Consider the following 14,776-nt stretch of genomic DNA (forward strand, 5'->3'; position numbering starts at 1 on the left):
TAGTGCATTGCTCATGTTTCAGGGTAAGTGACATGAACATACGATCAAAATTCATGGGTTAGGTGCAGATATCTCGACCTGGGGCTCAGGTGTTGTTGCTTCTCTATTTTTAGCGTATAGTTAACATTAGCAGTCACCCCTATAATGATATGACACGTACTGCCTCCAAGTATGGTGCCTGCCTACTCCTGCCATTAAGGAGGATTGATTGAATCAGTAAGGTGGTCTAGCTGCTCTGACATCCTTTGGGCTGAAGAAGGGAGTCAACCACAGTCATTCTCCCTCCATTCTAGTAAGAACTCTTTCAGACATACTTGACAGAACTTTGTTCGTTGTAGTTGCGTCTGAATTTGGGTCAAGTTTTTAAGTTCCTTTATTTAGCAAATGAATATTTTAAAGCTGTTAAGGGAATACTTCCTGTGTATAGTTATAGTACTGTCAAAAAAGGATGTGATTAAATAAATGGAACGTTGAAGACTTTCGGCTTACGGTTAACACCAGGTAATTAAAAGTAAGCGCTGCTGTGGGAGTGCATTATATATCAGCTGTACTCTTTACCTCATTAGCTGGGGTTTTGCATCTTTATGGAGCTAACTTGCAATTAAAAATGCCTTTAACGTATGCTTAACAAGGCCTTTTAGGTGTTTGGAATAAAGCACTGCAGTTTAATTGAAATTGGTATAGCATAAATAGATGTCTTAGGAACATGCCAGATAAATCTCCATGCCTAACTTGTCACTTTGCATCTTCTCCTCCTGTGTAAGCTTTAATGATGACTGTGAGGCCTGATGTTTAAATTGTCTAAGAGAGGGAGATTCTCTCCTCAACTCCAAAGGAGTTAGATGAGTAAAACTCTCTGAAAGGAGGTTGGAGTAAGGTAGGGGCTGGTCTCTTCTCCCTAGTATCAGATAATAGAATGAGAGGAAATTACCTGAAATTGTGCTAGGGAAAGTTTAGGTTGGCGATCAGGACAAATTTCTTAGCTGCAAGAGTGGTCAGGGATTGGAACAGGCTGCCCAAGGAGGTGGTGGGGTCACCATCCCTGGGAGTGTTCAAGAAATGTGTGGCCATAGCACTTGGGGACATGGTTTAATGGCCATGGTGGTGTTGGGTACATGGTTGGACTGGATGCTCTTAGAGGGCTTTTCCAACCCAAACAATTCTATGATTCTACTCAAAGTCACACCATAGCCATATTTTTAAGATGTGAATGTTTGTATGCACATGTGAAGATGTGAGTTAGAATGTTTTTAGCTGTAATGTATCCTTCTGCAATTAGTCTTCTGTTCTGGAATACCAGAAGTAGTACTGTTGTGACATCCTTCGGTGCTGATAACGTCGTGTTTTAATTTTGAATGCCATGGTATCTTGTGCAAAGCGTTGCCTGCAGTGTAACCCCAAATCTTAGTGAAACTACTGTGAGGAGGAAAATCTAGTTGCAGGTCCCTTTTCCTGATGATCTTCTGTGTGCTTGTTTATCAGGGATTTTGTAAAGTGGATGAGATGTTACCTTTTGCAGGACATAGAATCGTAGAGTGGCTTGGGTCAGATGGGACCTTGACAGTCACTAAGTTCCAACTCTTCTGCCATGGGCAGGAACACCTGCTGCTAGACCGGCTTGCTCTAAGCCCCATCCAACCTGGTCTTGAACACTTCCAGGCTTGGAGCCTCCACTGCTTCTCTGGAGAACTTGTTCCAGTGCCTCACCACCTTCACGGGGCTGAATTTCCTCCTAATGCCTAATCTGACAGTGAATGTGCTAGACTTGTGGACAAAGGTCATGACGTATGGAACTTCATACAGTTGTGGTTTACTTTTTGTCTTCACATAGGAGTGTTGTTGTACCACCAAAGAAATCAACCATCTCCTCTTCTGCAGCTGCTATGAGTATTCCTGCAAATGCTGTCAGCGTGGTTTCCTCTGTAGATTCAACCCAAACCCCGGATTTGTCAGGAGAGTCTCCTGGTGAGTAAGGGTAAATTAAATAACTTACATCCCAGCCCTTCCTGTCTTGCTTCTCTATCCTCCCTCATTCACTGTGAATACAAATGAACAAGCTTTTGTTACATGGTTTTTGTTACACATTTCTTTGCTGTGTGTTATTTGAAGTTGAGATGTTTATGAACAGTCGTCTGCATCTCAAAACACTGTAGGTGAGACTTGGTTTCCAGACACTAAATCGTTGGTCACTTTCTGTTGTGATACTGATAGGTATATGGCATGTGTAATACACAGATACGTGTGTGTCTGTATGTAGATGTAAATCTGTCAATATAAAATCTTCTGGGAAGATGGGGTTTTTACACTTTGCTTTAACTAGGGAGTGTATGTGGAATAATGTGTCCTAAATTATCAAGGCAGACAAAAAAAAAAATCTGTGAGACTATCTTCATCCTCACCTAGCAGCTTGCAGTCCTGCATGTGACAGCCATGCCTCTGAACAAAGACCACTGTCAGATACTGTGCAGAAAAATAGATGTGACTCCAGGCTAAACTGGGCCAGTTGTTGGAGATACCGTGTGAGTTCATGAATATAAGAACTCATCCTATTTGGTATTTTCTGAGAGTTCATCCCTTAGATCATTTCCTTATTTCTAGTTTGGCTGCTGTAGCTACCCAAATGTAAGAAAAATAACTTGTTTCTAAGTAAAAAGAACAAAAGTAGTGGTCTATTTAAAACAAAAAAAGCTGTGCTGGATTTGGGGTTCTCCTTTTGCCCTCACCTAGCTGAACAGATGTGAGTGAGCAATATTTGCCATTTCAAGATTTCTCACAGTTTTTGTGAAGCAGACACATTCATTTAGTGTGACTACTGTGTATTCTAAAGACTACTTCTGGTCACAGAGTTTTTGTTATGTAAAGTATAAACCTATTTAAAAATTGTGGGGTATTTGTTCAAAGATTATATGTGTTAGTGCTAAGTAGGACTGGAAATTATATACAAGTGTTTCCAATAGCTTTAGCCTGAGGTCAGATCCAGTGCTGATGCTTAACTAATTGCTTTGGACAGGGCTTTTTTTTTTGGTAGGGACAAAATTGAATAGGTTGTTTATAGGCAAGTGGTCCTTTGAACCCTCAGTCTCTCTGGCTGTTCCTATCACATAAATGATACTTAACCTTCTTCACTGTGTCAAAGGCTTGCTTTTCTACTTACCCATGCTGAAACCACATGGCTTCATAGGATCTCCTAACTGTTTGTGCCCATGAGGTATAACATCAAGACTTAGAACTGATTTACATCTTAATCAAGGAAGTTTCAATCTGGGCCTCGTGACTCATTTTTCTTCAGTGTTAGAATTCCTTATTTCCTTCTTCCAGCACATGAAGGGGGCCTACAAGACAGCTGAGAAGGGCTTGTAGTGATAGGTAGGAGGCAATGGCTTTGAGCTGGAAGAGGGGAGATTTAGATTGGAGATTAGGAAGGAATTCTTTACAGTGAGGGTGGTGAGACACTGCAACAGGTTGCCCTATGGCAGAGGGGCTGGAACTAGATGGTCTTCAAGGTCCCTTCCAACCCAAACAATACTTTGATTCTTTTATGAACTGACATCCCAGTTGTAAAGACTGAGGAAAAAAGGTATTCTGTTGTCGAGTGCTCTAGCAGTTGTGTGTCTGAAAGGTGTTTGTTGCCATCTTCAATTTCCCATTGCATTTCCTGGGAAAATCAAAGAAGACAACGTTCCATCTGTGATAAAGAAGAAGAAGAGCTGTTGAAATCTAGTATGTCCTTGTTCTTTGGAAAAGAGAGAATCCATTTTGTCACTGAAATGGCTGGAGGTAGCACTGTACTAGTCTAGGAGTAGTGTTTGGACTAGGAATATTGAGAGTCTTTTGAAATGTCACAGGAAGATTGGCTCTGAGCAGCTAATCTCCTCTGGAAATAGTAATCTGCCTTAGAAACAATAAAACCTTATCTGCAGTGTAATTGTTTGGAATTAAATTATTAGAAATAGTTGCTGATTTGTTAGCAATTACCAAGTCACCCAGGTTAGATGTAGGCTTAATTATTACAGTTTCTGGCTACTGCTTCCCTAGCTTTTAATAGAAACAAAACAGATGAACATGGATTTTTCAGATTGAGTCAATCTTATAAGAACCTATGGAAGCAAAAATAAGTCCCCCTGTGTCTGTAGAATGCCTAAGAAATCCAGACAATAAACAATACTGATGGAGTTTGTAGCTGTGTGACTTCCAGCATGTCTCTGAGTTTTGGCATAAGTTGGATGTGTAATCTGAATTGATATGCATAAAAAGAAACTAACCAGGATTAAAAATAGGAGACATGTTTAGACTGGCAATCTACTAATTAAGAGAAAAAGTAAAGGAATAAAGGAAATCATGCCTTAAAGAGATTAAAATGGAGGACTGCTGCTTTCCCCCCCCAGTAAAATAATGGCACAGGAACAAAACTTTGGCAGACTGGGAGTGACTCCATTTAGAGTGGTGTTGCTCGTGTCGGTTGCACGCAGTGATGCTTGAAGAAAAGTTCTGAGTCCTCTAACTTCTTCATTTAAGGATGCAAGTAGCAGTAAGCAAGCTCCCTATGAAACCCAAATCTAATATATCATTTTCCCCTGAGTTCACGTCGTGTTCATGAATTGGTTTTTGGTTTCCTGCAGAAGAGAGTAAATACATTGGTTTCTTGTTTCAGCTAACATTCATTGTAGCTCTACTTCTGCAATTAAGAATTAATTCAGTCTTTTTTTTAAGAAAGTGCAGAGGTTTGTGTAGTGACTATAAATTTGGAGCTTTCCCATATTTTATATGAAGGCTGTTTATGAAATATTATTAGTACATTTAAAAATACATTTCAGCTGGATTTTTGTAAAGTCAAATAATTTGTAAGTTTTTTGCCTTTGATGTTTTAAGAACTGGTTAAGCAAACACAACCTGAATGTAGTACCACATAATGCCTTACTGTGGAGACTATAGTCAGTTTACTCCAAAACAGACATGAAAAGGAGATACAGACTTAAAAATGGGATTAAACAGCAACTGGTATGTTGCAGTTGTAATGTGGACATAAGCATGATTTGGGAGTAAGTTGGGTTGTTTTTTTTTAGTGTGAACATCCTCCACCTGCAGATGTGGTAGCAAAATTGCTTGGTCAGGGGAGAATCTGTGTTAAAATATCAGCCAGGTTGTGTAGTTCCAGATGCCTCCATTCCATTTGTGTGTGCTCAGAAGTCATCAGTCGTCTTCTCAGTATTGTTACCTGAAGTTTGCATCTTGTCTGTAGCTCACGGTCTGTGACTATCTCAGATATTTGACCCTTAAGGTTGTCCTAAGCTTATATCAAGTGGATGTGAGGTGTCCTGGCCTGCCAAATAGAAAGTGTTGACAAGTTGGAAAGATATCCATCTCAGCTCACTCTGTTCCCTGGATACTTCGAAAGAGGGTGAAAACATGTTTTGACCTCAGACAGCCTGGCCTATTTGTAGGAGAAGTTTTTCCACCTTTACTCATTTAAGCCACAGAGTATTTCACAGCAGAAAACAAAGCCATTCCTGAGTACAAGTGTGCCTCTTGTGTGCTGCTAATGGCTGATACTTGGGTTGTTGGTCCATTGCTATTCCGTTTCTTTGAGAGATCTTGGTAATGAATGGAGAGAATGAGGTCCCTTCCTGGCCCATGTTGAGACAACCATTTGTCTCTTGTGGAGGTGGTATTGAACAAAAGAGCACATTTACTACTAACAGCCTTAGGATGAGAAATTTCCTTGAGTTGCCTCTTCCTTGGGTTGGCTCATAGGCTGAATGTGCCACTTGATGCCAAGATTTTACACATGCTGTGTCCAGGAAGGGCCATTGCAAATGCAGGAATAACGCTTAGACAGACAGGAGTGGGCACGGTTGCCTGAGCTGTTGTGAATATGCTAGTGGGATGCTTGTGCCTTCACTTGTCACTCAGTTGTGCTCTGCAATGTTCCAGTCACAGTTGTCATATTCCGATGCGGTGTCAAGTTTTGAGCTGTTTTGCAATTTCTGTTCTCACTGTTTGCTCTGAGGCTCTGAGTTTCACTGTTTGTGTCCTTGAAGGATTTCCCATGCATTGTATTAGTGCCTCCCTCTGAAGAATGCAGTTCTGAGACTTCCAGTTTGCAAATTGTTGTTCAAATATGTATTTTTTGTTTGAAGGAGGAATATGAAAAGGCTTTAGGAAGCAAGGAGTGAACTGCATCTAGTCCTTACTGAGAAGCTCCAACCAGTTTCTGTTGCCCACCTCCTTCCCCTCCGACTTGAAGTTCTTTGAGTTTCACTTGTTTTGCGTCTCACCTGTACAGTTGCCAGCAGGATTCTCACCTCTCCTGAGCGGAGACATGGACTGTTCCCCAAAGTGCGAGGTCATAAACAAGGCTGTGACAAAGGCCAAGGTGAAAGAGGAGATAGATGCTTGGGAGAAACCTGGGAATAAACAGCAATAGGAGATAAAAAAGGAGTTGTGATGTCTCAATTCTCATCCTGCATGTAGAAGAACGTAAATTTTCCGCTACAGCTGGCTTGTTTTCAAAGAATAATGGTATTCCTTCATTTTTATACAGAGGTGAAACTCACCTCGAAGTCTCACAATAAAATAAGTTGGCAGAAGGCAAGCTGAAGTGTGTGGGGGGCAGAATGTTAAGTGTTACCTGAGCAGAGTCAGTTGAAGAAATTCATAGAATCGAAGAATGGTCTGGGCTGGAAGGGACCTCCAAAGGTCACATTCTCTGGATTATAGTAGCTGCTTCCCAGAAAAATCCAAGGTTACAGTGCCAGCAGCTTGAGGCTGGTTACTGAACCAAAATGACACAGATCTAAAATCGAGTGGAAATGCTGTTACATAAAATACTGTTTGAAAGCAATTTCTCTTCAGAGAGTGCCCCATTATTTTGTGCAATCTGTTTTGGTTTAACCTGCAGATGTGTTTACGTAGCAGATCCCTTCTTTTATCTTGCAAAACCTTTCACTGTAGTCCTGCATGTGTACACTTCCAGCCCAGGCAGTTTTTGAAGGAGCTCAAAACCTGAAAGAGTCAAATACTGAATATTCCTTTCCAAAATGGCACTGGTGTATTTAGGTCTGTTGTACAAAACTAAGAGGTGTGGTTATTTAATTCAGCACTCTGTTGGGGTGTCTTTAACCATCTCCCTCCTCCCAGAGTGAAGCCTACTGCACACTCACATACTGTGTGTGTGTAAGAATAAGGGTTTTGCACACAGAGTTCTGATAAAAATATTTTATTGCCAGAGACATTATTTGTTTAGACCCTTGGGGACCTTGGGTAAACAATAATGTTTCACTGTAAGGGTGCTAGACAGATGATCTATTTGCATTTTCTTTTATGTCGTTGCAAATGTCTGTAAAACTGTCAGTTTGAAGGAGCCAGTTTATCAGTGAAAGGATAAGGAAGAGATAAGTCAGTTTAGTTCCACATGTTTGAAGTAGCTACTGCACTTACCCACATGTGTGTTGGGGATGAAAATATGCTACTGAAGTATTTTCTTTTTTGTTTTTTTCTTTTTACTAAAGGAAGAAAAAACCAGTACAATGAACTCCTACGTCTGAGTTAAATACAGTCAAAGAAAGTAGTTGCACAAAGCAATATTGAACTGGAGGGGAAAAAAATCACTGTGCCTAATGCTATCTAAAAGAAGCCTGAAATGCTCAGCTGTGATAAATGTGAGATTCACCCCTTTTAGTGAAATATATCTGAGTTTGGAATGTGGATTTAGGTGATGATAAGCATGAAGAAATTCAGGCCATAAATATCCTTACATAATCTTCAAACAGACCATCAGTTTATATAGGTTCTTGCCTTATGCTGTTGTCAGATTCAAATTATCAGTGCCTTTCTGTTATGTCTATATTCAAAAGTTGATTTTAACTTAAAACTTCAGACTTTTACGTTTGATCGGCTCTGCACAATTTCTTTTGATTCCATAAGGAAAAAGTGGTCTGTGTTGCCAGTGACTTCCATTCCTCCCATCCTAGCCATGCTGTGTGTGAAGAGAGAAGCAAACAACAAACCAACCCGTCCCGTGGTTCGGTATACTTTTGCCTTCCTAAAGTGCCCAGTGATAGAGGATTACTGTTCACAGATTATAAATGCAGCAAGAAGCCTGTGAGCATTTATAGAATGAGACGTTCTGCCAGTGTCATCTGCACGTTGAGAGGACGGTTTTGCTTGGAAGGCTTTGGGTTCCATTGTAGTTCTGTTGAACTACCCAGATCAGTGAGCTGATCTCTTAGGGACAGTCTGTGGACTTAAATCTGCTACTGGCTATGTGGATTTTGAAATGTTACCCTGTCAGAGGGACTTGTTTAATGAGAATATGGAAGTGTGGCTTCAAGGGCGAAGCTGGAAAATCTAGTGAGACTGCTTTAATATAAAGGTTATCATGCAGATGAAATAATTGAAAGGCTCCATCCAGCTGGCAGTGCACTGCATGAACGGATGTGTGCACCAACAGAGGGAGGGAAAGCTGTAGCTATGGAAGTGTCGCAAAACAACTGGAGTTTGAAACTGTTGAGTCTGGTGGCTCGTTGCCTTCTGAGGTTTAGTTTTTCTCCTCAGCAGGCTCTGCTCTCACTGCTGGTACATCTTGTGTCTGGTTTTTCTTTGGGAGTGCCACCAGTTTTTTAATTTGGTTTTTTTTTGGTAGTTTGACCTATGTAAAATGAGATCTTAGAGCACTGGCACTCTATCCATGAAAATACTGAAAATATTTACAGAATCTGGCCATCACCTTTGAAATGTTCAAGAATCTGTCCTTGACTTGCTGTTAGTAGATAAACTGTTTAGGAAACAATGCCCACATGACTGCATTCAGCTCATGCTTTGCTCCCTGTTTTTTTGCCCTTCATTTTGTGTGGCCCACTGAAAATGCCTTCCTGACCCTACCTTCCCATGCAAAAGTCAAGATATGAGCTTCATGTTGTACTTGTGAAAAGATAAGCAAGCCACATTCACAAAGACATCTCCAGAAAAGGAAGAGCAGAACTTTTCACCAATTTGATGCATTAGTTTGCTACTTTCTATGCTGCCTTTGAAGTAAGACTAGAGTACAAAATCTTCCCCAGATAGGAAAGTGAGAGAGAATCCCCCCCCAAACTCCAAACATTTCCGGGGGGAAGTGCTGTGTGCTGGTGTTTGGGAGCAGACATTTGAAATGGGACAGGAGAAATAAACTGAATCTCCCAGGGACTGGTCTTTGACATCCTTGTACAAATCTATTCCACTTGAGTCAAGTAGAAATAGTTTGAAATGTTGACACATTTTGGTAGACACTTTCAAGCTCTTAGCAGCTGATTTCCAGACAGGTTGTGTTTAACTGGGCTCACTCCAGTGTAAATGGGACAATCAGGAATGCTTCTGCAGTTAGAATTCTGAGAACTGTCATGGCTTTGCTAAGGGACACGTGAGAACTGAAATGGTTAAGCCCTTTCCATTCATGCTTTTGTTGGGTTTTGTGGTGGGTTGGCTTTTTGCTTTGTGGTTTTGTTTTTGTTTTGCTGTGTGGGTTTTTGCTTTCTTCTCCCCTTACGGTAGCACAAGAATCTGGAGCTGGTGAGGTGAGAGGAAAGATAATAGGACAGGGTCTAAGGCTGGGAAGAGGTAGGAGTGCAGATGGACTAGAAGCAGTCATGCTCCTGGGAAATGCACAGAAATCTGTCTGCTAAGATTCATTCCTCTCTATGGTCTGGAATGCAATGCAAGATTTGTGAGTCACCATTCCTATCCTGGCAGCAAATATCTGTGAAATCTCTGCCTGTCTTGCTTCACCCCTTCTTCATCATTGCTAATACCAATCCATACTGCAGTATGGAGGCTGCATTTCTCTTTATGGGCTTGAACAGCAGAATTTAGTGTTTACAGATTCCTACTCAGCTGAGGAGAGTCATGAAGTGTCAATTTGACCTAAGACAATTGCCTTTGTTTTTGTTTTTAGGTAATCATAGAATACATAAATGATGCAGTCTTCCCTATCAACCTTTGAATAATTGCTGTGGCAAAGTTAATAACTCATAAATGAGGTTATATGGTGCTGGCAGTGCAGTGGAGAACTCTATCAGAGCTGTCTTTGTCAGGGTCCCGGCGATGCAAAAATTTAAGACGTGTTGGCAATAGCAACTTGTTTTGTATTCTGCTGCTTTTTGATGCAGAAAGGTTCTCATTTTAGGCAAAAAGCCGTAAGATTTCTGTGCAAGTTACTTGAAACTGGACAAGCACTTCCAGTAACCAACCCTACAGGAGTATCAAGGGTGTAGGACATTAGTTGTATTGATTGCTTAGGGCCCATGAGCCAGCAATGTGTCCTTGTGGCCAATGGAATCCTAGGATGCATCAAGAAGAGTGTGGCCAGCAGATCAAGGGAGATTCTCCTTCCCTGCTATTCTGCCCTGGTGAGGCCACATCTGGAATGCTGTGTCCAGTTCTGGGCTCCCCAGTTCAAGAAGGACAGGGAGAGAGTTCAGCAGTAGGCTACAAGCATGTTGAGGAGACTGGAACATCTCTCTTGTGAGGAAGGGCTTAGAGAACTGGGGCCTTTAAGTCTGGAAAAAAGCAGTCTGAAGGGAGAATCTCATGAGTAGTGATCAATACTTAAAAGGTGGATGTCAGAAGAATGGGGCCATTCTTTTGTCAGTGGTGCCCAGTGACAGGACAAGGGGTAATGGGCACATCTTTGGAGCACAGGAGCGGGCTGTCCAGAGAGGTGGTGGAGTGCCCACCTCTGGGGACATTCAAGACCTGCCTGGACGTGCTCCTGCATGACGTTCTCTAGGTGAACCTGCCTTGGCAGGGGCCTCGGGGACTCGATCCTTTTCAGCTCCTACCATTCTGCGGTTCAGAGAGAACAGTCTAGGACGCTGAGCTTGAGGCTTTTGTTTCTGAGCCAACTGTCTTAAGCCCTGGCATGCTTTCTTATGTAATTCCTTTATTTGTTGCTTTCTTTTGTAGGAAGGGGATCATCTCATTCAAAATTGCCATCTGTCCCTACAGTTTCTTCAGTGCCTGAGGATTCGGCTTCAAATATGAGGTAACTTCTTTGTCTGGACAGCTGTGCTGTGGCTGACATTTCTGATGTTACAGTTGCACTCTGATTCCATGTCCCTCTAGGAATGTTCAAACCCATAGCCAAGGTTTGGTGAAACGAGTGCCAGAGCACCAAACGTTGCCACAAACCTGTGCTCCTTTCTACAAAATGTCAGTGACTTCCTTCCTTTTCGTCCTTCGGTGGTGGTTAATCTCCTCTCTCTCTGCTAGCATTACAGACAGGCTTGAACACGCTCTGGAGAAAGCTGCCCCGCTTCTGAGAGAGATTTTTGTGGACTTTGCTCCCTTTCTTTCTCGGACTCTTTTGGGCAGCCATGGGCAGGAATTGCTGATTGAAGGTACAAGTAAGTTTCCAATTTAAAAATGCTTTGGGTTTTGGTTGGTTGGTGGTTGGTGGTGGTGGTGTATTTTGTTTGTTATTATGAATACCTTGGAGACTCAACGCAAGTAAAACAGCATGCAGAGTGTGGAGTGCAGTGCAGAGACCGAAGTGCAAAGACCTTGCATTTTTACTGTGATAGTGAGAGCAGAAGGCTTCCTGGGACCTATTTCAGCAGAGCATGTTCCAGTGTATCTCTTACATGGCAATCTGCTTCTGCATTTTTGCTTTCTGATGGGAAGGCAGCCACACAGGGAAGGAGAACATACTGTCAGTACTGGGAAGAATTCTCTGATACTTTTGAGAAATACTGAGCAGCTGAGGGACCTGGGGCTGTTTAGTCTGGAGAAGAGGCAAGGGGAGACCTCATTGCTCTCTACAGCTCCTTGAAGAGAGATTGCAGCCAGGTAGGGGTTACAGTATCACAGTATAACTATGGTTGGAAGAGACCTCGAGGATCATTGAGTCCAACCTTGGGTTGGTCTCTTCTCCCCAGTAACAAGTGATAGGATGAGAGGAAATGGCCTCAAGCTGCACCAAGGGAGGTTTAGATTGGATATTAGAAGAAATGTCTCCCCTGAAAAGGTTCCCAAAGCCTGGCACAGGCTGCTGAGGGAGGTGGTTGAATCCCTATCCCTGGAGGTGTTTTGGAGAGGCAGAGTTGTGGTGCTGAGGGACATGTTTTAGCATTAGCCTTGGCAGAGTTAGAGCATGGTTAGACTGGATGATCTTAAAGGTCTTTTCTAACCAAAATGATCCTAAGATGAACATTCAGGTGCGCAGTGATCATGACTCTTCCTGGTATAGGCTTAAATGATTGAATTTGGGATGACTGAGGATTGCAGGTGTTGTCCGTGTCCAGTTCAAGCAGTGAATTGACTTAGGGCATGAGCTTGTTGCAGCTCCCAGTAATTAAGCACTCCGGTGTTAGAAACTCTGGTTGCTTAACTGGAGCTGAACACTTACACATGAGCTATATTTGCACTAATAAAGCTCTTTGCTTCCTGAGGATTTAATGTTGTTCTTCTAAAACATTTTTGAAACTCCTTGTTTTGTGGATTAGGACAAGCATCCTGTGCTGAATATGGTCAACATTGTCAGACAGGCAATCAGAGTATCAGGCACTGCTGAGTGTTTTACTGCAGACTGCTGGTAGCAAAATTGAGACTTCAATAAACTTCACTGAAATGAAAGTTAAATTTAGGAATTTACTTCCCCACCTCTTGGAGTAGGAACATGTGGCAGGAAGGCGTGGAGTGTATTGCTTGTCTGCTGCAAGACTGAAAAAGAATGGGGTTCCACTTTTGCTTACATACTTGGCTATTGCTTTAGCTGCTAAAACTTAATGGAAGCTGCATTGCAGACAAGGTTTTTGTTCTTTTGATAACAAGAGCAGAAAGAGATTTTTCTCGATGCTTTGTTAGCTGGTGAGGTAAATATCTTATTTAGTTACGTTTTTTTTCTTGCCTGAAGAGAAAGGAAAGGTCATCTGGTTTCAAAGTATTTAGATTATATGCACAGAAAGGGGAATATTTCATAGACTGGATGACCAAAAAAAAGTAGGGAAAATCATTGGCACTGTATGGATTATCTAGACGAAAAAAATAAACACAGAAGGACCATTTTGGGGACCTAAAACCTAGTTAGAGACAAACCCAAACCAAAATGCAAATAGAAATAATAGTCAAATTAGTTTATAAACAGCTGGGAATATATAATAGGTTACTGCCTGCACTTCTGCTAAGGTTTAGTGTGGGGTTAAGGGTCAAAGTACTAATAAGAGTGTTTGGGATGTCTGCTGCCATGAAACAAAATGGAAACTTGATTGATAGCTGGGGGCTGAAAGGAGAACGCGCAATGGAGAAAGCAAAGGTCATAGAGCCATTTCCCTTCTGTGCATATATAATGACTCAATCCTTCAAGAAATAGCAAAATGTAGATACAGTGGATTAATACAACATATGTTAACCACGCTTCTGAGCCTTTTGACATACAAATATTTATGAAACTGAATAATGGAGGTAACCAATTGCTATTAGCTGCATCTTTGGAAGAGAGGTGTGGAGTTGGTCTCTCTCTCCTTTTGAAGTATAAAATTGAGCTGGAAGCAGTATGGGGATTTCAGTTTTCTTTTGTTGGTTAAAATGCTTCTAATCTATTGCACTTCAGGACTGTGTTAACAGCTGGTGCCATATGATGTGTACACCATTTTCCCTTTCCTAGGTCTTGTGTGCATGAAATCCAGCAGTTCCGTGGTGGAGCTGGTGATGCTGCTTTGCTCTCAGGTGAGGTTTGAGTAACAATGTTCACTGAAACAGCCATCTGTGAGCACAATGGAAATGACAGCTAAAACAGTTCATTAAATGCCATCTCAAATTCAAAGTTGTATGTAAGAGGTAACAAGATTATGCATAAAGCCTGTGATTAAAAAAATAATTCATAGCAATCATGTGAATTAAACTGGAGAGAGAGAAGGTACTAAGGGGTTTATGTTCCCTTACTACCATAACCTTGATGGAGGTGTGCCCAATTCTGTGCTGGGATCAATGGAATGTGAAGGTTATAGAAACAGACCTGATGTCTGTATCTTGGCATGCTGAATCCTCTGAGGTGAATACAGTTTGTTTTTTCCTTCTGTGTGGAGATTATGAAATGGGTGGCAAATACTTTGGAAATCCTGGTCATTCTGAAGTGGTTTGAGCACTAAGAATTGGAGAAAAATTTAAGCAAGCAGCCCTGCTTGTCAGCAGTTTGGGGCATTCTGTATTCCTAAAAGCACTGGGATTGTAGATAGCTAAAAACCTGAGAATTGCCGTATTCCTGTGGCTAGGAAAGAGCCAGACAGAGCCTAAGGAGCTTTCTTAAAATCGTATCTGCTGTGTTAATCAGATTTTCTTTTCGGGGGTCTTGTTTTCTTTGTTTTGTTTTCTTTCTTTTTGTGGTTTTTCTTGTCCCTTGTAATTAAATGGAAGACTGTTTTTATTGAGCTTTTCTTTTGCTGCCTTAAAAATGATACCTTTCTGGTAGTAAATTCCCCTACTTAAAACTTTAAAATAGCCTTTTTTAATGGGAAGGGTATTGGTCTGGAGGTCAAGGGTTCTGACCCATTTCCAAACCTTTGACCTTCATTTACAACCCTTATGGTTTGCTTGCCTGACGAATAAGGATAATGCAAAATTAATGTTTCTTCACATCGATTTATTCGTGTTAGTGCCTGTATTGCCAAATTTATTTAGAGTGTGCTGATAGACATTTCATGAATACAAATGAAAGAATCATAGAAGGTGTGAAAAATCAATAGTCTGCGTTGTCAATAAAGTGCAATAAGAACAATTACTTCTGGAGATTACACCTAATAGATTT

General features: G+C 41.4%; 1 protein-coding gene across 6 annotated transcripts in view; it reads left to right on the forward strand.

Moving 5' to 3' along the window:
• The window catches only part of LRBA (LPS responsive beige-like anchor protein), a 315,739-nt gene that overhangs the window by 70,718 nt on the left and 230,245 nt on the right, over window positions 1-14,776 (forward strand). For 5 of the 6 annotated variants that reach the window (XM_068165720.1, XM_068165722.1, XM_068165723.1 and 2 more), the window contains 4 exons: window positions 1,832-1,965; window positions 10,939-11,017; window positions 11,245-11,378; window positions 13,637-13,698. In XM_068165720.1, the coding sequence (XP_068021821.1) occupies window positions 1,832-1,965; window positions 10,939-11,017; window positions 11,245-11,378; window positions 13,637-13,698 (409 nt within the window). The remainder of the gene's footprint in view (window positions 1-1,831; window positions 1,966-10,938; window positions 11,018-11,244; window positions 11,379-13,636; window positions 13,699-14,776) is intronic. The other variant, XM_068165721.1, reaches the window with a different exon arrangement.

The sequence above is a fragment of the Melanerpes formicivorus genome, unplaced genomic scaffold (genome assembly GCF_026170545.1).
Source record: "Melanerpes formicivorus ecotype bairdi unplaced genomic scaffold, bMelFor1.0.p_v2 SCAF_92, whole genome shotgun sequence".
NCBI lineage: Eukaryota > Metazoa > Chordata > Aves > Piciformes > Picidae > Melanerpes > Melanerpes formicivorus.